We start from the raw sequence: 27,479 nt of genomic DNA, 5'->3' as shown, positions 1-27,479 counted from the left end.
CTTAGAATACAAGGAATTGCAGTAGTTAATACAAGATGAAATAAGAGCATGACTAACAGTCTCCAAGTCCTTAAAACAGAGGAAGGATTTTAGTTTAGCAATGGTCCTGGGATGAAAAAATCTATATTTGACAACAGAACTACTTTGTTTGTCAAATTTTAAATACTGAGTCAAAGATGAAACCTAGATTTCTGGCAAAAGGGCGCACACTTGTAAATCTTTTCAAAGTTTGTCAACTGAATTTGGGGGCCAAACAACATGGATTCCGTCGTACTCTCATTAAATTGGAGAAAGTTGTTAGCCATCCAGCACTTACTGTCTTTCATGTGGTGAAAAGGGGACTTTAAAGAGTGGGTATCAACTGTTTTTAGAGGCAGAGCTGTGTGTAATCAGCATAACAGTGATACCATATGTTAGGTTTGTGAAGAATGGAGCGCAATGAGAGCATGTACAAAGAGAATAAAATTGGCCCTAAAATTGAACCTTGAGGGACACCGTATGTAATTGCTGCCAAAGAGGTGAAGATTTTTCCAATTTCAGAAGTGAAAGGTTTTATTGTATTTTTTAAATAAGAATTGAACCACTGTAGAGCAACATTATGTCCCTTTCACCTCTCCCTCCCTCTGGCTGGATGGTAAAAGGGCCCCTGCTCTCAGTCAATGTGAAGCTGTGAATAATGGATGAAGTACACGTTGTGAGCGACCGCAGCTGTGCGCTCGCATGATGGACAGGGACAAAAAGAGAGACATAGCAGGGACAGCAGACATCTATCTCTGCCTCCTTTTTCCCATCTCTGTCTCTGTTTGGCTCTTGTTTTTTACAGCGGGATAATACTTGTCTTTTTGTTTCTAAACAACAAGATTCAGTCTTCTGAAAAACTAATTCCACTCAGCGAGTAGTCCTGTCTGACAGCCTTGAGTGATTTGACCCCGGGTCAGCCAGCTTCACTGTTTACCGTCTTCTTTGACCTTAAAACCACTCACACCATGTCTGTCTCAATCTATGAATAATAGCAGCACACATGCACCCACACAACGCTCTCCGTCCCCTTAAGGTAGCATGGTCATGCCAGCTCCAATTCTCATAATACTCTTTCCATGTGTTATTTCAAGCTCTCCTGGAATGCTCCCCCCGTCATTATTACCTCTTTTAACATGCAGGTATATAAAGTACACGTATGTGTGCGTCAGTGACATCTGAATTGGAGTGTGAATGCAAACGGACAAACATTCTGTGTGCTATTTTGCGAGGTGTTTGTGGCTCAGTGCCAGTAACCTGCGGCAGTAGTAGTTGGTATCTTGCTCCGGCCGGGTTAGTTGACTGCCATGGTTCCCTTCGGCGCTCACGCCTCGCTCAGTGACCTGGGCTGCTCTGCTTGAACAAATAACGCATAAGGGCATGAGCGGGCGGAGGAGCTCAGCATGTTACTGACCCTGCCCTGTTTAGTACATTTGCCTAATAACGTTTCTGGGATGTTAGTATTGCGTCTCGGCTCTTTACAGATGATGTAGTTCTGTTGACTTCATCAGACCGTGACCTCCTGCATGCACTGGGGTGGTTTGCAGCCGAGTGTAAAGCACTTGATATGAGAGTCAGTAAAACGGTGGATTGTTCCCTCTGGGTTGGGAGTGAGTTACTGCCCCAAGCAAAGCAGTTTCAATATGGGTTTTTGTTCACAAATGAGCGTAAAATAGAGCATGAGATAGAGTGGCGGTTTGGTGCCGCGTCAGCAGTGACGCAGGCGATATAACGGACCTTTGTGGTGAAGACGGAGCTGAGCTGTAAGTCATAGCTCTTGATTTATTAGTCGATCTACATTCCATCCCTCACCTATGGCTATGAGCTTTGGGTATGGACCCAAATAATGCCACCGCGGATACAAGGGACCAAAATAAGTTTCCTCCCGTAGGGTGGCTGAGCTCAGCCTTAGAGATAGGGTGAGATGCTCAAACATCTAGAGTAGAGCCACTGCTCTTTAAGGTTGAAAGAGGCCAGTTAAGGTGGTTTGGACATCTGATCAGGACGTCTCCTCTGCGCCTCCCATTAGAGGTTTTCACTGCAAGTACTAATGGTAAAAGGCTAAGGGGGGGATCCAGAACATGCAGGAGAGATTATAGATTATATATACATGTCATTTGGCCAGGGAATGCCTTGTGTTTCCCCAAGAAGAGCTGGAAGACGTTGCTGGGGAGAGGGACGAGTGGAATAATTTGCTTAGTCGGCTGCACCTGCGATACGGCCCAGGACACGGAGAGGAAAATGTATGGACGTTAGTGGGTTATTTTTGTTTTAGAAACTTCTTTAAATTTGTATCCTACCAATAGTTCCTGCCTGATGAATCGCTCATTAATGTTTTCATTCATGTTCACATCAACTAAACTTTGCAGGGATGAAATTAAATGTCTCTCTTTGCTTCAAAATGGGGAACAATTGCAGCACAAAATCAAAATGGAATAATGTTTGTGGTACAGCTTTTAAAGTCATTTGAGAATTTGTGACTTTTGTTGACTTTAAATCAAACTAATGGTGCGTTTTGTCAATTTTGTTTTGTACATGTGAAGTAGATATATTGGCTGATGATAGCTTTTCACAGATATGAGGCAGTGAAATTGCATGCAGTGGTGACAGTGATAGTAATAATAGAGCAACATGATAGAAAAAAACATAATTGTATGGACTTCAACTAGGACAGTCAGACAGCTAGATGTACTTGATGTACACTGCCTCAGTGGAAAAACATACATGTCTCTCCTGTGAATTATATACTAACTACATCAATAGAGTCAACTGGTTTTGTGGTTTATGACTCATAGTGACCAATGCTGGATGCGTCACGCCAGGAGAATAAATATTCCAGTGTGACTGTCACCCTTTGAATCATGCTCAATGACCTTTATGTTACAGCAGCTGTTTAGCAAACTGAGATATTTCCATATATCTTTCTGTGTGCATAATTGTTTCATATTTTTCACCACCACATCACTTCCATCGGCCCCCTCCCTGTATTTCCTACATATTTTATGCAGATTAGTTTTATTTGCCTTATGAGGTACAATAGGTTTCTTCCAAAAATGCAAATTTAGAACATTTAACACTGTTAACACACAGAGCTATATAATATATCCACCTTACAGTCCTGTTTATAATTAATAATTGTTTTATATTAAGGTTGAGAATTTTTCTAAGAATGGAATGAGAGGATAAACGCTCTGGGCGTGGCCTTGCGTAAGCTGCTCTGACTAAGAATGCCGATTTCTTTCAGATGGTCATAACTCATCTGGATCAGGAGGAGATTTTAGTCTTCCTCATATAATAATACTTCATGCAAAAGACAGTTGGCCGGTGGCCAAATCTCTTGAGCTGACGAGGTGTAACGCAGTGTGTTCTGGGAGGTCGGGACAATCATGGGGAATATCAAAGGTCTGTCTCTGCTACGGCAATCATAGTCAAAGGTGTGCCTAAACCAAAGTCATTACCAAGACCAGAGTGTATTGAGACTGAGACAAGACCAAGACTTTGAGGGACTGAGACTAAGTCGAGACCAAGACCCAGCCAGGGCGAGACCAGACCATGACCAGAATGTGGAAAAAGCTAACCACAGGCACTCTTCAAACTGATTTTGATCAAATCTAAGGTGGTCACAGTCAGCATTGCAAAACTTTTTTTATTTTAGATGATGTTCTGCAAATAAACTCCCTGTGGTTTAGGAAGCCAAATTGTATTACAGACTACTTGGCTGATAACTTCCAGGCAGCCAGAGCTTCTTCTCCTGTCTCCTGCATTCACTTTCTTGTGAGCGTGTGTTAGGGGGCCGGGGAGAGGAGAATAACAGCAAAGTATTTTTTATTAGAAACTAGTCAAGTTATTGGTTGCATTTGTAATAGTTTTACATCCAATTACAGTAATGATGTTAACACATAAATCAGACAATGCACAGACAGTTTAGTGCAGCAGTTGTGGTCTTGAAATAAAATTCAAAGACTGAGACAAGACCGAGTAAGAATGTGATCGATTCCGAGACAAGACCTTCAAAAAGTGTTCTTGAGACCAAGCCAGATCTGGAGTACTGGAGTACTACAACACTGGCTCACACTGTTCTGTGTGTTTAGCAGCAGAAGTCTCCAAAAAAGTACATTTTACATGAAGCTCAGCGTAAATTCTTAAACTCCTAAACCCTAATCAGCTACTTTGTCATCTGCTCATTGTGGGTGTTTACTCTTTCAGTTAAGCCAGCAAGATTTGCACCATGAGCTATCGCGTTGTTGCATATCAAACCTCAAATCTGTTCTACTCTCTGCTGCTGTCAGTTGTCGTTTTAGGCAGAATCGGTGCAACTCTCCTTCATCCCATTCCCCTCCAGTTCTCATCATTCCCAGCACCATGGGTTCCTCCACCAGAAGCCCCCCTTCACATCACCTCCATCCAGATCTTCAGGCTTCCTTTAGCCTTTCATCACCTCCCCCAGTGTCTAGACTCCATCGGGTTGCTAGTCCTTTACATCCACAGCCTATATACCCCTTATAAATTAACACTGCAATGGAGTCTAATCGCCAAAGACTCTAACATTACAAGCTATAATGCACCATGTTCATTAGACTTCTTTCACTCTTAAATGAAGTCTCTCCTGATTGAAACACAAGTTTCTTAAAAGTGTGCTTAGCATAGTGAATATACTCAGAAAGAACAGTACTTATGTACACTACAAAACAACTTTCACATAGTTATTAAAAGCAGAGACATTAGGATACTACTACTATGAAAATACTTTTATACCTTTCCACCTATTTCACCTATTTCACGTTCATTCTGGCTGTTTTCTCAAACTGTCAGTTGTCTAAATGCAAAACTCTGCCTCCGCTTATGATGTGCTTTCTCACAAAGGAAACCCTTTCACAGCCTTTCACTGAAAAGTTGAACTTCTCGGCTTAAGAAGCATTTCAACTTGCCTGAAAAACAAAAGAAGCCCGGGGTGAAGCTGCTTTCCAATGGGCCTGCTTTTAGTCTGACATGGAGCTGTTCTGCACATGACAGACTGTGGCAATGCAAAACATTTAACAGAAAAAAGGATTTCCTCATACAGTACAACATCGATGTAATTCAACATAAGGGCTGTACCATTTAACCAGTTACTTACACAACTTTTCTGTAACATGTAAAAAGGTCATGTGGTTGGTTTTTAAGAGTGTCTTCACTGAGATGACACTGTGAACTTTGATCAACAGGTTTCATATTGATATTAAAGACAGTCCGACATCTTCTATCGTAATCTTATACACATACCCAGCTGGTGTTCCTGTGGCAACGTTTATGTTTACTCTCTATTTTATAAAAATAGACTACTCTGAAGCTTTATCTGTCTATAAGGAGATGGATTATGTTTATGGAAGATCAGCTTTCAGTTTGGCAGGCAGGCAATAGCAGTTTTTGCTTTCTTTGTGTGGGTAGAAGGTTCGAGAACTATAATTACAATCCAAATTAAATAGAAGAAGTCTCTGTCTGTATGACTGTCCTTCCATTTTCTCAACATCCAATCGACCTCACGCTTGGCGGATGTATTGCTGAGGACCCAAGGAAGAGCAGAGCTCAGTGTGAGCTCTTGACATCTACGGGACATATTTATTAGTCGTGTGTTATGCACACAAAGTGTAGTGTATTGAGAGGGGACCCCTATTAACTATGACACAAAAAGCACTTAGATGTGGCTCTTTGTAGTTTGGCTTATTTGAAGCTAATGTAGTTGTAACATTTCAAGCATCAGTGATGCAACTTTTAGAATAAATGCTTTTGTTCTAGGGGATAGCCTGGTCCCAAGTAGCCAGCCGTTTGTAAATCAAGCTTATATTATTGCTAGGGGACGCAACTGTCATGGCAGGCGTATTTTTCAGAACCTAAGGAAGCGCAGTGTTGAGTGTGAAGTTGTTTGGATGAGCGGTTCTCCATGCATTTTGAACGAGCACTGCCCGGGTAAAAGGAATGAGGTGACATTTAAACTGACACAGATGCCCGTTTAGTTTCTGTTTCACTGTTAATTTGAAACAAGTTATACTCATAAAAGTGTTTTAAAAGCAATTACTGGAGGCCATTTATTTATTCTTCTTCAAACCCTAACTGGGGCGTCATATACGACTATTACCTGGGACGATGAATCTTTTTAAATGAGAATTTTTGGGAGAAACAGTATTTACAGTTAAGCCCTTGGCTGCATCCATATTTCTGTCGGAGAATGAAGGGATTGAAGTTTTTAATTAATCTGAACGCCACCATCCCTAAGGGCACACACACACGCACACACACAAACACACACACACACACACACACACACTGCATAGTGTAGTAGGAACATTTAGGCGTGACAGGCGGAGGGTGGCAGAGCGACATATCACCCTTTGTATAAATGTCTCTCTGAGACACTGTCAAATTGAAAGTGTCTGAAGAATGGGGCGGGGGGGGGGTTACGTGCCCATTGCAAAGCACTACAAAGTTGTACTACCCAGTGAGGAACCACAAATTTACTAGGGCTGCACAATTAATCGAATGTTAATCACAATCACAATTTGGGCTTCCCACGATCAAATTTGCGTGATCGAGCGATTTTTTAAATGCATCATTCCATTCACAGAACGAATTCTATGAATTTTACTCAAAGCCAATCTACCGCTCCAAAACCCCTGTCTGATCTTGTTCCAGTCAGAGCTGTTCCCTGCACCGCGCAGCTTAGTTTCTAGATGGAGACAGTTACAGAGGATAGAGTAACGTGAGGAAAATTCTATAACAATTGGCAGTCAGACAACAGCCGTGACCAGTGCTAGTTAGGGTCCGTTACCTCACACGGCTCTAGGGTGCTAGTTAGGGTCGGTTACCTCATAGGGCTTTAGGGTGCTAGTTAGGGTCCGTTACCTCATACGGCTCTAGGGTGCTAGTTAGGGTCGGTTATCTCACAGGGCTTTAGGGTGCTAGTTAGGGTCCGTTACCTCACAGGGCTCTAGGGTGCTAGTTAGGGTCGGTTAGCTCACAGGGCTTTAGGGTCCTAGTTAAGGTCGGGTAGCTCACAGGGCTTTAGGGTGCTAGTTAGTGTCTGTTAGCTCACAGGGCTTTAGGCTGCTAGTTAGGGTCTGTTTGCTCACAGGGCTTTAGGGTGCCAGTTAGTGTCTGTTTGCTCACAGGGCTTTAGGGTACTAGTTAGTGTCTGTTAGCTCATAGGGCTCTAGGGTGCTAGTTAGTGTCGGTTAGATCATTGGGCTCTAGGGTGCTAGTTAGCGTCTGTTAGCTCACAGGGCTTTAGGGTGCTAGTTAGGGTCTGTTTGCTCACAGGGCTTTAGGGTGCTAGTTAGGGTCTGTTTGCTCACAGGGCTTCAGGGTGCTAGTTAAGGTCTGTTTGCTCACAGGGCTTTAGGGTGTTAGTTAGGGTCTGTTAGCTCACAGGGCTTTAGGGTACTAGTTAGTGTCTGTTAGCTCACAGGGCTTTAGGGTGCTAGTTAGTGTCGGTTAGATCTTTGGGCTCTAGGGTGCTAGTTAGCGTCTGTTAGCTCACAGGGCTTTAGGGTGCTAGTTAGTGTGTTAGCCCACAGGGCTTTAGGGTGCTAGTTAGTGTCTGTTAGCCTACAGGGCTCTAGGGTGCCAGTTAGTGTCTGTTAGCCCAAAGGGCTTTAGGGTGCTAGTTAGTGTCGGTTAGCTAGGTTGTTCCTAGGTCACACCGGTGCACCTAACGTCCTCGCATCCGCTGCCTCTCCACAAACGAAGCAATGTTGTTAATATCAATATGGTTATTTTGAGTTAGATGACCCATTTCTTCTGTAAAGCCGTGCCTAAGATTGGATGTCTCCTCTTCCTGTCCGAGCAACCAAGACTCCATTCACTCACACAGGCTCCCCAGCAACATAGAGAGACACAACGGCGACAGCGTGGGTACACACTTCTGTGTTTGTCTACAGTTTTATTAGTTATTAACATATAGCTGTATATTGTTAAGCAGGACAGGCTGTATTTGTACCAGTGTTTCCGCTGGTATCGCCATCGCGGCCACCCACAGCGAAAAACGGAGCATGCTGGACCTGCAATCGATGTGACCCATGGCCAGAGTATCATATTTCATAAAAATGCAGCGCAGCGACGATACAGACATTTCATACATACGACGTGTGTAATTCTGCTGACCCGCCATTCGACCCTTGCTGGATATATATATATATATATATATATATATATATATAGAGAGAGAGAGAGAGAGGGGGATCGTGTATTGCCATTCAACCGAAAAATACCGAGATATGATTTTTAGTCCTGGACTAGTAGAAGATCTCTAGCCAAATATGGATGTGAAAGCAGTTATAAAGGCTATTTATAACTGCTTTATGTGACAAGAAAATTTGTTATGGTTAAAAATCAACAAATAATTGTGATAATTAATCTTCATCTCAATATTGATCAAAATAATTGTGATAATCATTTTGGCCATAATCGTGCAGCCCTAACATTTACATCATCCTAAACACCAGCTGCCCTTCTCAAGCACCAGTGACTTGATAAACACTATGTGTCAGCAGACCTGGCAAATACAGTTGATTCTGATTTCAGCTTGCTGGATGGCTTGTAAGCTTGCAAACCGAAGGTAGGTACAGAGCGAGAAGGACCGCTGAATTTCAAACGTTATAATATGTCTTAGCAAGATTACACTTAATTGTTGAGTTCTAACAAGGGTTACATGCCACCCTCAATCTGGGGAGGTTTCATGTATGTTGCTGCTAGAGCACCAGGCTATCTGACGCTGCTGCTTTTTATATTCTGTATTTATTTTTGGTGTTTCTGCACAGTGGGAGCATGTAGCCGTACACACAGCAAGTTATGGGCTGCTTGGTCTACTGTAGGTGAAGTAGAATCAGTTACCACATTATTGTGTATTGCATATAGTATATTCTTGTGATCCTTTTTTTTTTTTTAACTCGGGCAAACGTTATATACTTTCCACGTATACTCGTCAGTCTTTTTTCATAAATTCCACTCAAGTGTTTAATGCACAAATTGAGAATATGCATTAAACAGGTGGAGGGAAAAGCTCCTGGTAAAACACAGAGAGAAAAAGGCAGGGCGATGGTGTGTGTTGCGCTTCAGACTTTAGTCAGAACACACAATTCAGCACGATTCAACCTCACAACCCTATTGATGTAACCCCCCTTTCAGCAAGAGTCCCAGCTGAAATTGTGTGTGGTTGCCAATAAGCATTTCTGTGTCAGTTCGGCATGCAAAAAAATGGTGTTTGTGTGTGTGTTAGTACATTTGTCAGTGAAAAATGCTCACATCTTTGCAGTCCAGCAACAGAATCTATTAGTATGCCACATGCCTGTGTCAATGTCTGTGCACACTCTAGGCACATGTTTACACCAAAATTGAAAGAATGCAGTGAATTGCAAAGTAATGACCAAATTCAATTCAAAACAACTTTTCAGCAAGCTGTGATGCAAAATGAAATATTTCCCCCCCCCCGCACCATCAAAACCTGCAATAAGCTGTTTTTGGCCATAAAACTAATGTAGCAGTCACAGACATTGACCGCCCTCTAAAATGGAAATGCACAAGCCTAAATGGCACAGAGGGAATATCAAAATATGACATATCCTCTTCTTCTCGCCCCCGTCACTTCTCCCGGTCTCTCGCCACCTCCCTATTTCAACAGAGAGCACATCTGCTGTAGAGACTCTTCTGAAGGGCAAGTCAACCCTCCCTGACACAGCTGACTAGGGAGACAGAGAGAAGGCCAGGCCAACGGTCTGACACCTCCCTCGTATGGGCCTGGAGGGAACCAAAATCTAGAACCGGCTTTATCTGATACCGAGGAGGCTGAAATCAGTGTGAAGGGTTCAACAAATACAAGGAAAGCTGACATTACGAGTCTCATACGGAGCAAAAACTCTTCCAGCGATCACATCGTCATTTCAAGACCACCTGAATGACTTGGTGTTGGTCTGGTTCAGAGTGTTTCCTGGGTCTAAACTGGAACATGATGTTTGATAACCAGCTGTTTTTGTTTACGCTTGGAAAGACCTGCTTCAACTAAATGAAGAAGCAAACCACAATGTGCACACGTGCTCATATTCAGCTTTTTCTACACGCGTTGTCAAAATTCCCAAAACACATACATTACTGTATGAAAAACAGGACTGATACGTTTGTGATGCCTCTCTGAAGCAAACAGGACTAGAATTTAGATTTTTGTTTCATAATCTATAACCTCTTGAATAACAAATCACCAACCGGCAGCTGTGAGAAATGTGTCCGTTGATTGTGCAGTGTGACAACTGTACGATTTCTTTTTCAACATTTCTACCCTTGTTCATAAAAACAAAAACAAGTGCAGGTAAATGAAACGGTACAAGTTCAGCTGTAGAGACAATCTGACATGGAAACTGTAGTCTGTGTCTAACTTTATCTCAAGAAAACAATCATGCAAGATCAAACACACACACACACACACGCACACACACACACACACACACAAACGTACGCACGCACACACACACACAACTCTATGTCTTTACCCAGTATGGCCCAATTGGGATGAGCTCTCCTGTTTCTACTCGGATCCTGAAGTTCCGTGGAGGAGGGGCTCCCTCTGCCCAGTGCGGGCTCTCTGCCCTGGGCACCCCCCCTGCCTGGAGCCGAAGTGGCGGAGCTGCTCCACGGTTCCCCACCCTCTGTAAAAGACGCGCTTCATTCAGGACCACCAACCAACAACCATCAGGGGTCAGCAGGGTTCACAAAGAGCACAGGGAGGTCAAGACTCCAAATGATAAAAAGGGGGATGCTCACGGGTCAGAGGGGAAACAAGGGACAAGAACTGGAAAGAGAACATTCAGATCATTCAGCTGACGGGCAGACATCACATTCTGGGTGTTTTCCAGGTGGGCAAGGGTTAAACCACAAGGGTAACACAGGAGCAAGGTTTGTAAGGATTCCTGAGTTTCGTAAAAGAAAGACCTGTAAGACCAGTTCAGTACTCTAAGAAAGAGAATGAAGAAAGAGCAAGTGTTGCCTCTAACATCGCTGAGGGAGTATAGTTCTTATCTGCAGCAGACGTGGTAAAAAAGAAGCTCCAAGATCTTTTATTTATTGTCAGTGTCAATCAAGGAAATCACAGCTGGTCCAGATCATGCTCTACAGTATACCGAGCTCCACAATCTTTTCACATCAGTGAATTCTGGGACACTCAAATCGACGCTGTAGGTGCTTTACAGTAAGTACAAAAAAAAAAACGAGCCCAACTGCAACAAAAGAACAATTTAGGTGGTGTTTACCTAGATTACCCATTGACAAACTGCACAATCGGAGTGGAAATGATCGCTGTTTAGCCCACTTATGTGTGAAGAGAGTGTCCACACAACCAATTCGATCGAACAATCACGCTAGGCTCCCATTAAACGAGCCCAGAATAGAAGCATCTGAAGCTGCCTGGTAAATTGGGGGCATGCAGTTACAGATCTTTAGTTAGGAGGACGGTTGTGGATGAAATAAATGCAAATTTATGTATCAATGCCCTCATTTAACATCTCTGAGAGCAAAGACTGGCACGGAACAAGAGCTCAGCTGGATGCAGTTTGTGTGTGCATGTTGTGTTTTTGTGTGACTTGTGTGTGTGTGTGTGTGTGTGTGTGTGTCTGTGTGTGTGTGTGTGTGTGCGTGCGTACGTGCGTGTCTTTGTGTTGCACTCTTAAGGTTGTGTTTGCTTTTCAGGGATGCTGCTGTTCTGTGATCAAAAGAAGAGGAACAAAGGGAAAAGAGAGAGGAAAGAGGGCAAAGCTATTTATCTCCACAGAGAGGCGTTTGTTATTTAGAGACGCTGCTTTAATCAGACGCACTGTGAATGTTGACCGACATGATCACAGGGGACAGGGTGTAAATTCTGATCAACAAGTAGGGACCTTTACAATGTAATGTATACTGCTGTACTACTACTAGGAAGTAAGAACGCTCTGTAGAAAATGCAACAGGGACTTTAGATTTAGATTTCCTGGAAAAGGGTGTTAACAGTTTCCAAAAAACCTATAGAGAAGGAACCTACTGCAGCCAGGCTACAGAAAAACCTGCCTGTCCATCAAAAACCAATGAAAACGTATTGACACACAGTACATGTCACTACATGATCAAGAAGTGGGTGAAGGCAAGTTGCACTGGCGAAAAAAACATAACATTTATTTGAAAATAGTTAGTTTCATATGGTCATAAAAAACAAGACCTCAGCTTTTATGACTCTGCAAATGAAATGTTTTGCAGTATGACAGAAAAAAAACAGATGTGGTGATGAAAATACTACTCTGCACTAGGGTGGCATTCAATTGTTTTTAAAACCAAATGTATAAATGCACCACATGTGCTGGATTGTTACACATGAAGATAAACAAAGAAAGACCAAAAAATCTCAATTACCGCAGAACTGCTATGCTAATATTGTCCCTGTTGACATCTGATGGTGGAAGCGTTCCCTTATTTATAAAATAGCTATGGTTCAACTGGGACTTGGGCAAATGAGGGCCAACCAGTGAAAATGTCTGAGAAGAAGAGATTTCAACAATTTTAAGCAGTGGAAGATGCATAACTTTACAAATCCTCTCTTGCAAAAGAATGAAACAGCATAGTTCAGTCCAGTCAGGTTGACTTTGGTAGAGTATGAAATTCTATTAAGACACAACGGCACAAGTGAGACCCTGATGGCCGGAGCGAGTTAATCCTGCGGGTTGACTGGGAGCAGCTGAGGGCTTAGAGCGGCAGCTTAACACAAGGCCGTGGCTTTGGCGCACCTGCCAGTAGTCAGTCACGCCCCGTCAGCCGAGAAAAGCACAATACAATTTGAACACGTCGTAATTAACTACACTGTACTAAAACAATCTGCTCTTCATTTAGGATTCAAATGTTGATATTTGTCAGATTTCAATGCATTTCAAAGTGTTAGGAGTATGTAAAATGTCGAGGAACACAAGCCGAGGAAGGATTTAAATCTAGACACAGGCTAACTTGAAAGCGTTGATTTGGTGATGGTCAAAAGATGCCTAGACGTCTATCCTAAAACTGGTTTTAAAGCTTAAAAAGGACTAGATTTAAATGGGACAAAGGTCTTAACTACATGTTGCAATGTGAAAGCTGAAACAGTGCTGTGTCGGCAGGCATCTACAAGTACTTTTCAGGTTTAACTAAACAACTTTAACCTAGACGTCAGATTATAACTAAAAGCTAAATTTGGTTGAAAAGTGAAGAGTCAAGATTAGAAATCACCACAGTTTACATAGGAACACTGATAAAACACGTAAATACCAACTACTCCACTTCCAGCATGCAACATCTGCTCAGGTTTATGTATCTAATATCAACAGTTCACACACACGATTTCACATGACACACACACACACACACACACACACACACACACACACACACACAAAAGTTTGAGGTCACTCAGAGATTTCCATTGCAATCCATTGTAGACAGAAGACCAGCTGAGATCAGTTGCATGGTTTTTTAACCAGGGCAGTCTTCAGATTACGTTATGTGCTTACATAATTGCAAAAGGGTTCTCCAATGTTTTCTCAGTTAGTTATTAAAAATAATATCAGATTAGAGAACAGAATGAGTCTTTGGAACATTGGATGAATGGGTGCTGATGTAGATTTGGCATTAAAGATCCGCCCCCCCCACTCAGATCAGCTGGTATTCTGTCTACAATAGAGTGGTTTGGAAATTTGTAAGTTACCCCAAACTTTTGACCGGATGTGTGTGTGTGTGTATGTATATATACATATATATAATTTTTGTATCATGCCATGCAAAGTTTTGGAGACACTGGACATCCAAATCACATGTTTCAATGACTCATATGGCTATTATTTCTAAAAACCTAAATTGTATAACATAATAATAATCCATCCTCCTCCTGTGTGTCTTTCCTGACTGTATGCACAGGTATTTGTGTATAACTGTATCTGCGTAGGTTTCTGCAACTGTGTACGTGAAAAGTTAATTGTCCATATTTGCATGCAGTATAAAGCAGCAGTGGGAGGCAGACCTGGCACATTCTCCCTCCCGCTGATTTGAGCTGTCAACTGCATTTATAACTATGATGAATCACCCCTCCGCCTCACATCCAATCAAAGGCCTCTCAGAGGGACTCAAATCTGGTCACCTTTAACTAAATGATTTTCTTGGCCCATGGTGCGCCAGCCAGCGATTGGACTGGCTACCGGATAATATGGCTGCTGTTGGAATTATCCTGCCAATGGACCACAGCTGGATCAGTCATTTTTGAAACAGTGTGGTCAATTAAGTGGCCAGCTGACATGTACAGTAGCTGCGTGGGGAAGGATCATTTTAAAAAGACCTGGTTGGAATTAGGAAATAAAAAGACAAAAGACTTCTAAAGCCAGCGAGAAAGGAAGTATAAAGCTGTTCTCTTGACCTTGCCTTAAGGATGTAGATTTAAAGAATGAACTAGATTCAGTCCTTGCTGCATAATACACTACATTTTACAATGAAAACTAACCACTGAATCCCATTAATCTTTCTTTTTCTTTCGTTTCTCAACAATGTAGACACGTTTTCCTTAAGCCTCGCCTTTCCTCCAAAAACCCCAGCAACTTCAATCCATCTATATTTACCTAAAATACGCTCATAAATCTCTTGGAATCCCTGAATAGTTCCCATTACCGCACACATTATTCTAAAAGGGAAGTGTACAGAGATGAGACAAGGTCAGTGAAAACACAAATCCCCAACAGGCCGTGTCTTTCTCTCAGAACACGAGAGCAAAGCTCAGTCTGGAACCGTACACCTCAACCCTGGCTGAAGGAGAAAGCTTTTGATCCCGGCCTGAACGGAAGGACTTGGGCGGAAAAGAAGGAACGAACGGGGGGGAAAAAAGAGAGAGAAATCAATCGATCCTTGTAGACACAGCTTCAAGTTTCCAATCTAACACTGCGCTGTATCGATTAGGCTTCATAAGAGACAGGGCGAGGGGACCGTGATGCCGGCAGTGGATTTGGAGGTCTTTAATAAAACAAACTCCAGTGCAGGGACTGGAACAATAAAATCTATTGGGACCGAGTTTTTTTTCAATTAATGCATTGCAAACACCCAACATACTGGAGATGAGGACACATAATGGATGCATGGATGGATAGAGCATGAGGATGCGTACAGGAAACACAGACAGCTTAACGGAGTAATAAACAACCCAGCTGGCCCGTTTCCTCAGCCTGAGCTGCACTCTGTCAGCTCCTCTCTACTTTAACATAGCTTTGACATAGGTTTGGAGATTTGAAACGATTAGTAATGTCAGGATACTAACTTAAACCAAGTTTGTTAATAATAATGTTTAGCATGGTAGAATGCAACGTAAGCATGAACTCAAAGAACAGACGAAACCAGAGCTTGACCAATAAAGGATTTTTAAAGGCCGATACCGATGTGAATACTTGGTCATTTAAAAATCTGATATGCAGATATATCGGCCGATATGTATATATATATTTTTTAATCCAGAAACAAGTTACAAGATATAAACAGAAATCCCTAACAGTTATTTGGAGTTATTTAGGAGTTCTCACTAAAATAATGTGACAATAATTTGTTTTATTGTCACTACAGAACACAGGAATGATGAGGAACATCAAAATATATCAAGTTCTGATAAATAACATGTCAAAAAATACAAACTTAAGATATGAAACTTAAAGTCCTTTCAACAAAAACACATAAACAAACAAAAGAATCAGTGTTTCCAACGGTCGTTATAGAGCGCCCATGAATGCAAAGCATTAAGCTCGTACTTTTCCCAGATCTGAGCTGGCATGAGACTTAAGTAGCGATGCACTTACCCCATTTTCTCTCTTAATAAATATACACATGTTCTATATGTTTCTCATCAATGTGTTTGATCATTTGATGTCATTGTCAACATCCAGTGTGAAGGGGGAAAGCATAATGAAGCCAGGTGGCCAAAAATGGTGAGAAAATAGGAATACAGTGAGTAAGAAAGTGAGTAAGAATTACTTTCTAACTTTGCTGTCTTTGAGATTAAGATTTTTTAAGATTAAGAATGTGGTGTTGGCCTGAGAACACATCTCTAATAATACCTGTGGTCCATTGTGTTGACTTCCATATGTGCCCTTCTGTGTATGTGCAGGGTGTCTTTGTAGGTTTTAACAATCTTGAGGACTGATTATTAGCCTGATCTGTTAAATAAATGCCAATCCCGATACAGAGTATCCGATTGGTGCATGACTAGGCTAAAGGCTGAAAAAAAAAGTGAGGTAACGCCCACTCCTTTAACAACTTTGATAAAGTAAACACTAAATCTGCTTGGTGGCAAACAGTGTAGGAATGTTTATATCCAGAGCAACTCCCAGCTATAAATGCATTTGACTGAATGAGCGTGAAGCGGGGAATGGCACAAAAAAGAGAAAGAGTGCTCAGTCAACCAACTCTGGATAAATAAAAACTGAAAAATAAGGTTAAGAGAACAGTCTGGATTCTCTCTCTCACTAAAAGATAGAGCACAATAAATGGTGTTTCTACGTCTGTAACTCCTCTGCATTTCCCCCCTGACACACACACACACACACACACACAGGCATACGCACAAACACAAGCAGGGAAAGAGATAGCGGTATACACTCTTATCTCTAAACATTGGCAGCTCGTAATGAGAGTGACTTCCTCTGCAGCCAGCGGTTGAGTGGTGCTGACAGCCTCTCAGCCCCGCGTGTCAGCACGGGGGGATTTGAAGCACTGCCTGGGCTTGACAGCCGGGCCACGCACTTACAGATGTTTTCACACTCGCAACAGGCACATACAGACATACAGACATACAGACATACATACAGACAAACATATAAATATATATATACACACGCACACATTGCTGCAACTGCGCTTCAAGGTTGACTTCAGTTGTAGGAGGGAAGAGACTAAGATCTGTTTGAAGTCTTGACACATGGAAAAGACTCAATATTGAGCTTTGGTGTATTGGGGCTTATGAGTGGTGAGTGGGTGATGTAGAGAGAGCTGCTGTACCAGCCAACTGGGAGGAGGACGCAGCTTAAGGAGAGAGTTTAAGCCAAACAGACATCAATACACACCGACGGGTTAAGAAATTCATTACAAGCCTGATTACTGCCTGTAGAACATTGGAAGCATGCACAAAAACACTCAAACTGGCTAGATTTAGTTTAAATTTAAGTTAGTTACTGATGCCCTTGACATGCAAGGACAGGGATAGACATGGAGGACAAAGGACACATTATTTAAATTCTGTCTAATGCATCATGCTGCAAACCTTCCCTGTTTACTGTAAAGTTTTGCAGTATGCTGGTTTAAGATAAGTGTTGCCAACCTAAATGCTATATTATCACTTCAAAACTGCCAAACATTTATGAAAGGTCAGTCCGCAGGCCAGAGTGGAAATGATACTATAGTATGAACTCATCTTTATTCATACGGTGCACCTCCTGGAATTTGCGATGTTCTTATCTGAGCCCCCCCCCCCGTCATTTCACCACGGCTGCTGTATTTACCTTACGTCACTTCTGGCTGCTGCTCAGACTGCTGATTACTTTTTCTCTCACCTCTCATCGTACTTGTGCTAAATGACAATTGGCTCACACAATAAAATGGTCTCTTATCCGCAAACAGTGCAATCATGCAGTGTCATATTTATGGCAATATGCCCAAAATGTTTTGAAACTCAAATCCCCCATTACCCAGATGTCAAAATGGTTTTTTAAGTCAAGCATATCTGCAGTTGTGCTTTGGCTTGAAAAAATGAAGGGGCCATGAAAATAGGGACAGCTTTTTCTTTTTCTATATTCAAATTTGTCATCACTTCGTCCCGAGGATGAACGGAGATTTCAAAACGAGTGACGAGTGTGTTCGAGTTGTCTAAAAAACAAGATGATGCAGATGAAGGACAGGAACAAAAAGTGGCAGATGAAGAGAAGAAATCTTTTGAAAGGGACACGAAAGGTACCTGGAGAAGCCAGTGTTCATGAATACAGAAACACGAAACTACTACAGGCTGGGGATTCATCCATTCCTTACACCACTTTGATTTCTAGCAGCCTGGGCCAAATGGTGTGGCAGTAATTCTGAGTCCACTTGAACGTCAGAATAATGCTCTCTGTGTCTGTGTTGCTCCCTCCTGCATGGATCATGGACTCATAAACACAGGCAACTGGCGAGAGCCAAGGCAGCCATTCCATCTAAACTCTGCTCTCTCCTCCCTCTAAACTTCCATGAACCCATGCGGTGTGATAGAAAATTATTGTTTTCCTGCTCAGGGTGATGCCTACCTATTTCTTGACTCGATTTTTAGAGACAGCAACTTACAAAGCTAGCAGCTCTCTAAGGTAAAAAAATAACAATAAAGAAAACACATGCAGTAAGAAAACTATTTGTATATTACAATATTATAAATACAATACTTTGCATGCATTACACAGAGTTTTGTATGTGCCCAATGTAAAGTGAAAGCAGGTGTCCCAATGGTCCCATAGGCAGCTGAAGACCTCCCTGAGCCTGTTAATGAACGGTAGCAGATGCATCACAACAGGTAGAGCTGCTTAAGAGGGAGGGAGAGGAACAGATAAAGGGACTAAACACAGGGGTATTTTTTTGGTAAAGGAGCAATCAACAGCCTGAACTAAAAATAGAAAGGAAATATGAGCACATGCTTCCTTATATCCTCACACACAAGTGTTTACTGCTGCCACAACCAGTGTGTTTAATGAGTTCTAAATATTTCCGGTGGACAGTTCACAGCTTCCAGGTGTAAAGCTGTCGTCTCTTTGTTACAGGAATGAATGGAGATGGCAACTTTTTAAAAAGGAGTCAGATTAGATCTGTATTTGAAAAATGTTTAACTGGGGAAATATGAAAAGATATCACTTAAGTAAAAAAATCTTGGGTATCTCGGTAGAGCAGGCTCCCATATATAGAGGTTTAGGGCCGGGTTTTGACTCTGACCTGCGGCCCTTTGTGCATGTCATGCCCCCTCTCTCATCCCTTTCATTTCTTCAGCTGTCCTGTCAAAAAAAGGCCTGAAATGGCCAAAAAATGATCTTAAAACAATCAAAAGTTTTTATTTGTTGTTGTATGTGTGGTAAGGTAACTCATGAAGATGTCCTCCTATGTGTCGTCCATTGAATCTTCACATCTTCACTGTTAAAGAAGTTGACAGTGTCGATCCGGCCAGACATGGTGGACTACAGCAACAGACAAGACGGCGTTCAATGTGTGTTGCTTTTCAAGTCACATGGGACCTTATGGCAAGTCCTTAAAGGTGTTACAGTACTGACATCATGTCTAGAGGTAGGCCGCAGACACCAATGGGATTCTTTGTAAACATTCATGATTGACTTAAAACATTTAATTTAAATTGTGCAGCCAACTTTATAGTTGCAGTGTATTTGGTCATCTTAGCCAAAATGTTTTCCACAATTTTATTCTTTAGAAGCAGTACAGAGACAGTGACCATCGTGATAGTTGCCCCCCCCCCCCCCGCAGTAGATTACTTAGCATCCGTACTGAGACTCCAGACTGCTTCTCCAAACTTGGGGCGTGCCGACCACCATCTACTGTAGCTCATTCACTGACTATGGACAATAAAACCTCACTTCAAAAAATCCAAACTATCCCTTTAAGTATTCTAAAAGGATTTCAGTGAATCAGCAAAAGACAATGCATACAGTATATCCACTTCAGCTGCACATACACTGTATTGTGTGTGTGGCCACGACGACACCCTACATGTCTCTCTAATGAAATCAGACTGACACCTATGGCTGTTTTTAATCGGGAACAGGTGTTCAGGGCACAGCAGTGTGTATGTTTGAGTGCCTCTGCATATGTGCACTGTATGTATGGGCGTCACTAGAGATTAGTCACTTACATGGGTCGATTATGGAATTCCAGGATCATCGTGGCTGCCTATTGTTCCTATAGCCTGGGATCACAATGAATGGTACTGCCTTACAGAGACGAACATGAGACGCAGGTCCAGACAGCTTCCTGAAATAGGGGGCTGAGCACAGACAGCTGACTCGAGCCGAGTGAGTCTGAGGACCTGAGAGAATTTTGCATGTCATTTTTTTTGAAGGTATTTAAAAGACCAAAAACAAAGGCAGAGGAAAGGTTCAGGTGACAGAGGTGGGACTAAGTAAATGTACAAAGACCTCCTACAGATAGACAATGAGAAAAGCAATCAAATTAACTATTGTACTGCACGCTAAGATCACTCCTACCTCCAATATAAAGTTCTTTGTGAAACAACACGCATGATTTCATAAACTAGAAACCCCAGGGAGCACTTTTCATATTGGTCCCCTTTTTAACCATGCATGCTTTTGTGGCTTTTCTAGTGTATATTTCTAGTTCCCTGTTAAATTATGCTGCGCCGTAGACCCGCCACGTACTGTAAAAGGCTGTCTGAGTGATCAAAAACAAGCTCTAAGCTCTTATCATTTCTGTCTCCATCCTTCTCCCGTCACCTTGCCCTTTAATTTTCACAGAAAGAGCAGACGAGGCAGAGTGATCAAATGCTTTCTGTTTCTTTGCTTCCTGTCCTCTTAGCCTTAGCCTGCGATTCCCTGATTAACCCTCACCCCTGCAGCCTTCTTCTCTCAGCCCTCCACCACCAGCTCCTGCTCTACAATTCTCCTCTAATGATCAGCTGCTGCTATTCTCCTTATGGTGTTATCCCTTTTCGCTTTGTTTTATGTGTTAACTATCATTTTATTGGTGTAAATTTCATGTAAATCACTCCTCATCCATTTACAGGTACACTACAGACCACATATTGACGTAGTTTCACAATACATTTTGACCCGTCTAGTTGTTCGCCAAACCAAAAAGATAGGAAACTGTTTTTTAAAAAGCAATTGCGCAACACATATTTGACTTTTTCAATTAAATAAAATGTCAATAAACTACCCATGCCTGGCCCTCAATGTGATTCTGCTTTTCTAGTTTGACAGTTAAGTTTGACACTGCTGCTATAGACAGAGAAAAGGTCATGCTCTCCATAGCTTTTAATGACCGCCCCAGGCTGATCTGCAAAAATGTGATTTAATATAAACATGTGTTTGGACTAGCACTGAAACAATGAGTCAGTTAGTCCAGTGGTCAGGGCCTCCCTCCTCTCAGACAAATCTGAGGGGTCACTAAATGATTTAAAGAAAGAAAGAAAGATTTATCATAACACAATGCTGTTAATTCCTTATCGTTTTGCTTTTAAATACTGACTACTTTTACCTCTTCAGCCTGTACAAATCCCTCAAATTAAACCACCTAAAAAAGGGCTCCCTCATCTCAAAGCTTGTGATGAGGGGTCACATGTAGACATGTCTTCATTTTTAAGGGGTCACTGGTCAGGGGCCAAATAGGCTGGAAACTGAAGGGCAATGAAGCCTGAAGTTATAGAAAATGAAACCACAACTTTTTTCTTTTTTTTTAAATGCCAAACGTTTGCTGGTTCCAACTTCTCAAATGTGAGGATTTTTACTGTTTTGCATGTAATTTCAATACCTTTGGGTTTTGAACTGTTGGTTGGACCAAACAGACAATTTGAAGTCTACACCTTGGGCTCTGGGAAATGGTGAGATGCATTTAATGTTTCGGGACATTTTACGTGCTAAATACTTAATCGAGTAATAGAAAAAAAATGACCAACAGATTAAAAGTGGAGTCTGCAATTCTGGATTGTTGATATTGAGGTCAACACCCACACAAATACACCCCTCCCCGTTAGTGCTGCCCCTCTCGCTCCCACTGCCTTCATCTTCATACATCCATGACCTTTCCCCTGTCGTGTGCACGAGCACAAACACGGCTCTTGCTGATTGGCTGGAATAGTGTTTTTTTTTTTTGCTTCCCATTTACAGAGCCAGGGGTGGTACCTGATTTATTTTAAACACACACACACACACACACACACACACACACACACACACACACACACACACACACACACACACACACACACACACACACACACACACACACACACACAGAAAGGGCAGCTGGTGGACCGTGAGGAGATAGTCACTAAAATTGACAAAAATGTGTATTGGATTAGGATTGCAGACTAAATTTTTAATTAATAACAAAAACAAATGTAACCCTACTCTCCATAACTGCCCTTTGATGACAGACTCAGGCTGAAACAATGTCTAATCTTCACTACTTGCAAAGATATATATATATCCACCTTCTCATTCAATGTGTTTTCTTTATTTTCATGACTATTTATATTGTAGATTATCACTGAAGGCATCAAAACTATGAATGAACACATTTGGAATTATGTACCTAATAAAAAGGGTGAAATAACTAAAAACATGTCTTACAGTGGAGCTCAAAAGTTTGGGCACCCCAGGTAAAAAAATTTATTAATATGCATAAAGAAGCCAAGAAAAGATGGAAAAATCTCCAAAAAGCATCAAATGACAGATTAGACATTCGTACAATAAGTCACAAAAAGTTAGATTTTATTTCCATCATTTACACTTTCAAAATAACAGAAAACTAAAAAATGGCGTCTGCAAAAGTTTGGGCACCCTGCAGAGTTAATACCTTGTAAACCTTCAGTTTACGCCTCTTAATGTGGATTTTGAGGTGTGTTCAGGATCATTATCCATTTGTAGAAGCCATCCTCTCTTTAACTTCAGCTTTTTCACAGATGGCATAAAGTTAGCGTCTAAAATTTGCTGAAATTTTATTGAATCAATTTTTCCTTCTACTCGTGAAATGTTCCCGGTGCCACTGGCTGCAATACAACCCCAAAGCATGATTACCCCCCCCCCCCCCCCCCCCCCCCCCCCCCCCCCCCCCCCCCCCCCCCCCCCCCCCATGTTTAACAGTTGGACAAAGGTTATTTTGATTAAATTCTGTGTCCTTTCTTCTCCAAACATACCTTTGCACATTTTGGGCAAAAAGTTCTATTTTAACCTCATCGGTCCACAGAACAATGCATCAGGCTTGTCTATATGTTCATTTGCAAACTTTAAACGCTGATTTTTGGGGTGAGGACGTAGTAGTAGTAGTAGTAGTCAGTTATAATGGAAAAAGAACATAAATAAACTACTTTAACGTAGATTTTCTTTAGGGCTTTGTTATGTGGTATCGGATCGGTGCATAAACTCCAGTACTTCCCGATACCAGCGTTCTAGGCAGTATGGGAGACAATACCGATATTGGTATCAAAACATCTGTAATTTGGACATAAAATGAGGAGTGGCTGCCTTGACTATAATAATTACACCATAAATCTGTCTGCTCCCACTCCTGGAAACTACAGCTCAGACTGTCAATAGATGTCACCTGCCTGTGATGTGAACTATGATCCTGTGCTGCACATGCTTCAGCACTGACGGCCTGTGGGTGTCTCGTCCTGCCGAAGACTGGCTGGCTTATTATGGGCTATAGAGAACTGCAAGAGGAGAGAATAGGCTTTTCGAAAAAAATCTGTCTTCTCAGTCAGTGTTTTCTTTAGAAGCAAATTTGTCATTAGGTTGGTACCCGGGCCAAGAATTCGTTTGTGTCTGTATCTCACCACCCATATTATGATCTCACCCTGCTATAGGAGAGGCATTGGTTTAGGGCAAATCAGCCTATTGTGAGATAGAAATTTCAGAGGAATGAGAGAGAGAAGGCTTCTCTCTATCTAAAAGGGTCAAAAAATCAGCCTTGTTCTTTGAAGATGTGGAGGCATAGCGTATCTGTTTGATTTCACACAGCACTCACCACCTGCAGTGTGATAATAAAAATGCGAGCAGCTAAGTGATTGCGCCACATTCACAGATCAGGCTCTCAAATACCCACAACAGACCCAACTGTGTCACCACAAAGTACCTGAGTGGCTGTGAAGAAGGGAATAACATCGCCATCTAGGGGCTCTTGTCAGCATCGCTCACACACAAACACACAGATGTGGACAGAAAAATGCCTATCATGCTCTCTCGCATGTTACTGGCAGAGCAACTCACTCACTCTTTTCAACAAGTGGATTCTAGCAAGACGAAGCTGTCCACAACCACAGAGAAATACGCCAGCAACAGAGCCCTCCCTCTAAATCTGAAGCGTTTATCCACTGGTTGATGAGACTCAGAACTATAGCTCCCCATGCAAGGTCACTTCCAGCCAGCATGCAATGTTGCTGGGGCGAAAACAAGCAAAGAGAAAGACAGATAGTGGAGAAGATGAGGGAGGATAAATACTGGACACACACATAACCTTGCATGCACAGCTTTGAGCTTAATCGTATCTCACTTGAGATGGGTGACCAATAAAACAATGCAAAACATAAAGGGATGGAGTGAAAGCCTCCACAGAAGAGATTCTTTTATCATTCTTACCCATGATGGGAGCCAGGCGGAAAATGTCCGATAGACGGCTGTTCATGGGTTCATACGGAGAATCCTCCAAGAAATCATTACCTGTGAGGACGATAAGCAAATGTTATAGATAGATAGATAGATAGATAGATAGATAGATAGATAGATAGATAGATAGATAGATAGATAGATAGATAGATACGTAGAAAGATAGATAGATAGATAGATAGATAGATAGATAGATAGATATGTAGATAGATGGATAGATAGATAGATAGATAGATAGATAGATAGATAGATATGTAGATAGATGGATAGATAGATAGATAGATAGACAGATAGATAGATATGTAGATAGATGGATAGATAGATAGACAGATAGATAGATATGTAGATAGATGCGTGTTTTGAACACCCTCTTGTTTTGTTTATCATCTTTCACCCCTCACATCGGCCTGCATTTGACACGGGCTATTGGGGTCAGTCGATATCCACGCTGACACACAGCCACACGCTTGATTAGGCAGGTTGGTCAGCTGTGTTGCGCAACTGGAAGTCGACTTCCAGACGATGGAGCTGGATGCCATTTAGGGACTAAAAGACCCCCCCCGCTATGATGACACTTCAAGATGGCACTGCCAGCGCTGAGGAGCTTCACGCACCATTACCTTCAAGGAAGGGGATTTAGGAGGTCAAAATTTCGGCTCCGCAAGACCGTGGCTGTGAACCGAGTCAGGGGCCAAATCTGGATGAAAGTTGAGTGATTGCCCACGATGGAATTGCAATACTAACGGATGAATATCTGTGTGCTACTTTTTGAGGTTTTTTTGGGGGTTTGTGGTAGCAGGGATAGGGAGGGTCATTGATCAGGAAGGGTGTGTGTGTGTGTGTGTGTGTGTGTGTGTGTGTGTGGGGGGGGGGGGGGGGGGGGGGGGGGGGGGGGGCTTATTTATGGTGCCCACTTCATATAACAAGGGGCGGACGAGGGGCAACTAATCCCTTTTCAGAATAGATTAAAAAAACAACTATGGGGAATGTCCATTTCCCATTACATACAGCTGCAGGGTGATCTCTAAATGTAGCAGTCCACCCAAACAAAGACCCCTGAGGGACTCCATGGGGGTTTCATGGCAACCCCGGAAAAAAAAGCAGTTATATTGTGCTATTGTTTCATTCTCTGACAGGCTTTAATACAAAAGCAACACATCAAAGTGCATTGTCTACTCAATGTGAGAAAATTCTTAATCAGTATCTGCTTTAGGAGGGAGGGGGTATCTTGGGGTGGCTTTTTGAGAAGGAAAAGTTCAATCAAAAGCACCAAACCAACCTTGTAAAGTCTGATAGATCCCCCAGTAAATGCGCAGGCAGTTCTTCTCCTTCTTCATGCCCCTTTTACACCGGCAGTTGTACAGCGGGCTCTGTTTGAGCGCGTCCATGGCGCTCCGGCACTCGTCCTTGGCCTCCAGGCCGGCCACCATGCTGAAGTTGCTCTCCTTGCCGCCGGCCACGCACTGCCTCATCGTGCGGTACTTGGTGCTGCACGCCTGCTCCTTCATGCACTGATCACTGGCCCGCACACAGTCCAGCCGCGTGGCCCCGGCGCGCACGTTCTCCTCGGCGTACGACAACACATCTGGAAAATAAAAGCGGCATTTATAAAAAGCGACACATAGGCTACTAATGACCCTTTCGCTCATTTGTTGAATGATAAATATTTAAGGCATGCACACTTTGCAAGTTGCCTTTCGGGACAAAACAGTTAGCATACAGATGTGCAGCCTATCTGTCATGTTTACGAGCTTTTATAGGCTGTCCAGTGGCATGGAAAACATCCACGTCGCCACTAAAAAGCATCTAGCCTACACTGCGTGTAACAACTGACTGGAAGCAGTATCCTACTTCACAACTCCGTGATGCACGCCGATACTTTAATTATAGTTGCATATTAAACCGATGAAAACGTGCAGTTAAGGGAAGATTTGCTTTCACATTCATTACTGTTTGACGGGGCAGCGACGGGTCCTGATTGGCTTTAGTTGGAGGGGTTTACAGTAGACTCACGCGCTCCCGACACTCTGCAGCCGATGCCAGGCTAATCCCTACAATTAAGCCACTAAATATCGTATGCACCAACCGGATGAATTAGCATCAAACACACAGCTGTTGGTGGAAATACATCAAGTGAAACTTACCTAAAAGAGGCAGAAGGACATACAAGACTGAGAGGATCATCGTCTTCCTCTCCATGTGAAACACAAACCCTTATTGGAACGAAATCTGCGGACTAAAACCGACTTAACAGTAGTTTAATTCCCAGGGTACTTCCACTGTAGTGACATCCATTGAAAAGACGCAGCAGTGTGCGCTCCGCTGTGCAAAACCAGATCCAACTCGCCTCGTGTGACAAATAATTTCCCCTCCAATTGAAAGAGTGTCCAGTCCTGATTCGGCACAGTTTATCCGGCTCTAAGTAGTCTACAAAAGAAACAATTCTTTCTTTCTTTCTTTCTTTCTTTCTATCTTTCTTTTCCTCCCGTGCGGGTGGTCTTCTCACCGCCGGGAGACAAAGACAAGGGATCAGAGCAGCGGTGGGAGCGAGACAGGCGCCTGTCCTCCAACTCCAGCCAGTGGGATGCTTGCGTCTGTGCGTCTGAGCGCGCACAGCCAACTGGAGCCCCACTGCTGTCTAGCGCATTCAGCACGAGAGTGCCAGCTATGCCCCCTTCGCACTATACAGTCATCATCTTATAATCGGCTGTATTTACAAAGACAGACCTTCCTATCACCGCGAACCTACTCCCTGATTACTGCAATATCCCAACCGCAGCACAGAGAAAGAATAATTCGCATGAAACTCCCTTAAGTCACTAATGAGCCCGGAGACACAAGTCTGGATGCACAATAGCGCAGTGATGGGCATTTTGAGAGGTTCGCCTATCGTTCACATCGCACACTGTCAGAAATAAGGGTACAGTAGGGGTCCATTTCTGTCCCCCAAGGTACAATCTGTACTAACGTACCCCATAGGGCTCATTGTTGGACCTCAAGGAACATATATGTACCTTTTTGAGGGTCAAAAGGTACATATATGTTCCCAAGCAACCCTCAAGGGTA

General features: G+C 42.6%; 1 protein-coding gene across 1 annotated transcript in view; it reads right to left on the bottom strand.

Annotated features, from left to right (window-relative positions):
- The window catches only part of gfra1a (gdnf family receptor alpha 1a), a 107,392-nt gene extending 80,769 nt beyond the window's left edge, over nucleotides 1-26,623 (bottom strand). The window contains exons 1-4 of the mRNA XM_034898462.1: nucleotides 26,558-26,623; nucleotides 25,693-25,998; nucleotides 24,387-24,467; nucleotides 10,533-10,688 (exon numbers count right to left, since the gene is read on the bottom strand). Coding sequence (XP_034754353.1) covers nucleotides 10,533-10,688; nucleotides 24,387-24,467; nucleotides 25,693-25,998; nucleotides 26,558-26,612 — 598 coding nt within the window. The 5' untranslated portion in view covers nucleotides 26,613-26,623. The remainder of the gene's footprint in view (nucleotides 1-10,532; nucleotides 10,689-24,386; nucleotides 24,468-25,692; nucleotides 25,999-26,557) is intronic.
- Nucleotides 26,624-27,479: the final 856 nt, after the last annotated feature.

This window comes from Etheostoma cragini, chromosome 17, assembly GCF_013103735.1.
Source record: "Etheostoma cragini isolate CJK2018 chromosome 17, CSU_Ecrag_1.0, whole genome shotgun sequence".
NCBI classification, from domain to species: Eukaryota; Metazoa; Chordata; class Actinopteri; order Perciformes; family Percidae; genus Etheostoma; species Etheostoma cragini.
The sequence above is the reverse complement of the archived record's forward strand: the minus strand, read 5'-3'. Positions and strand labels throughout refer to the sequence as shown.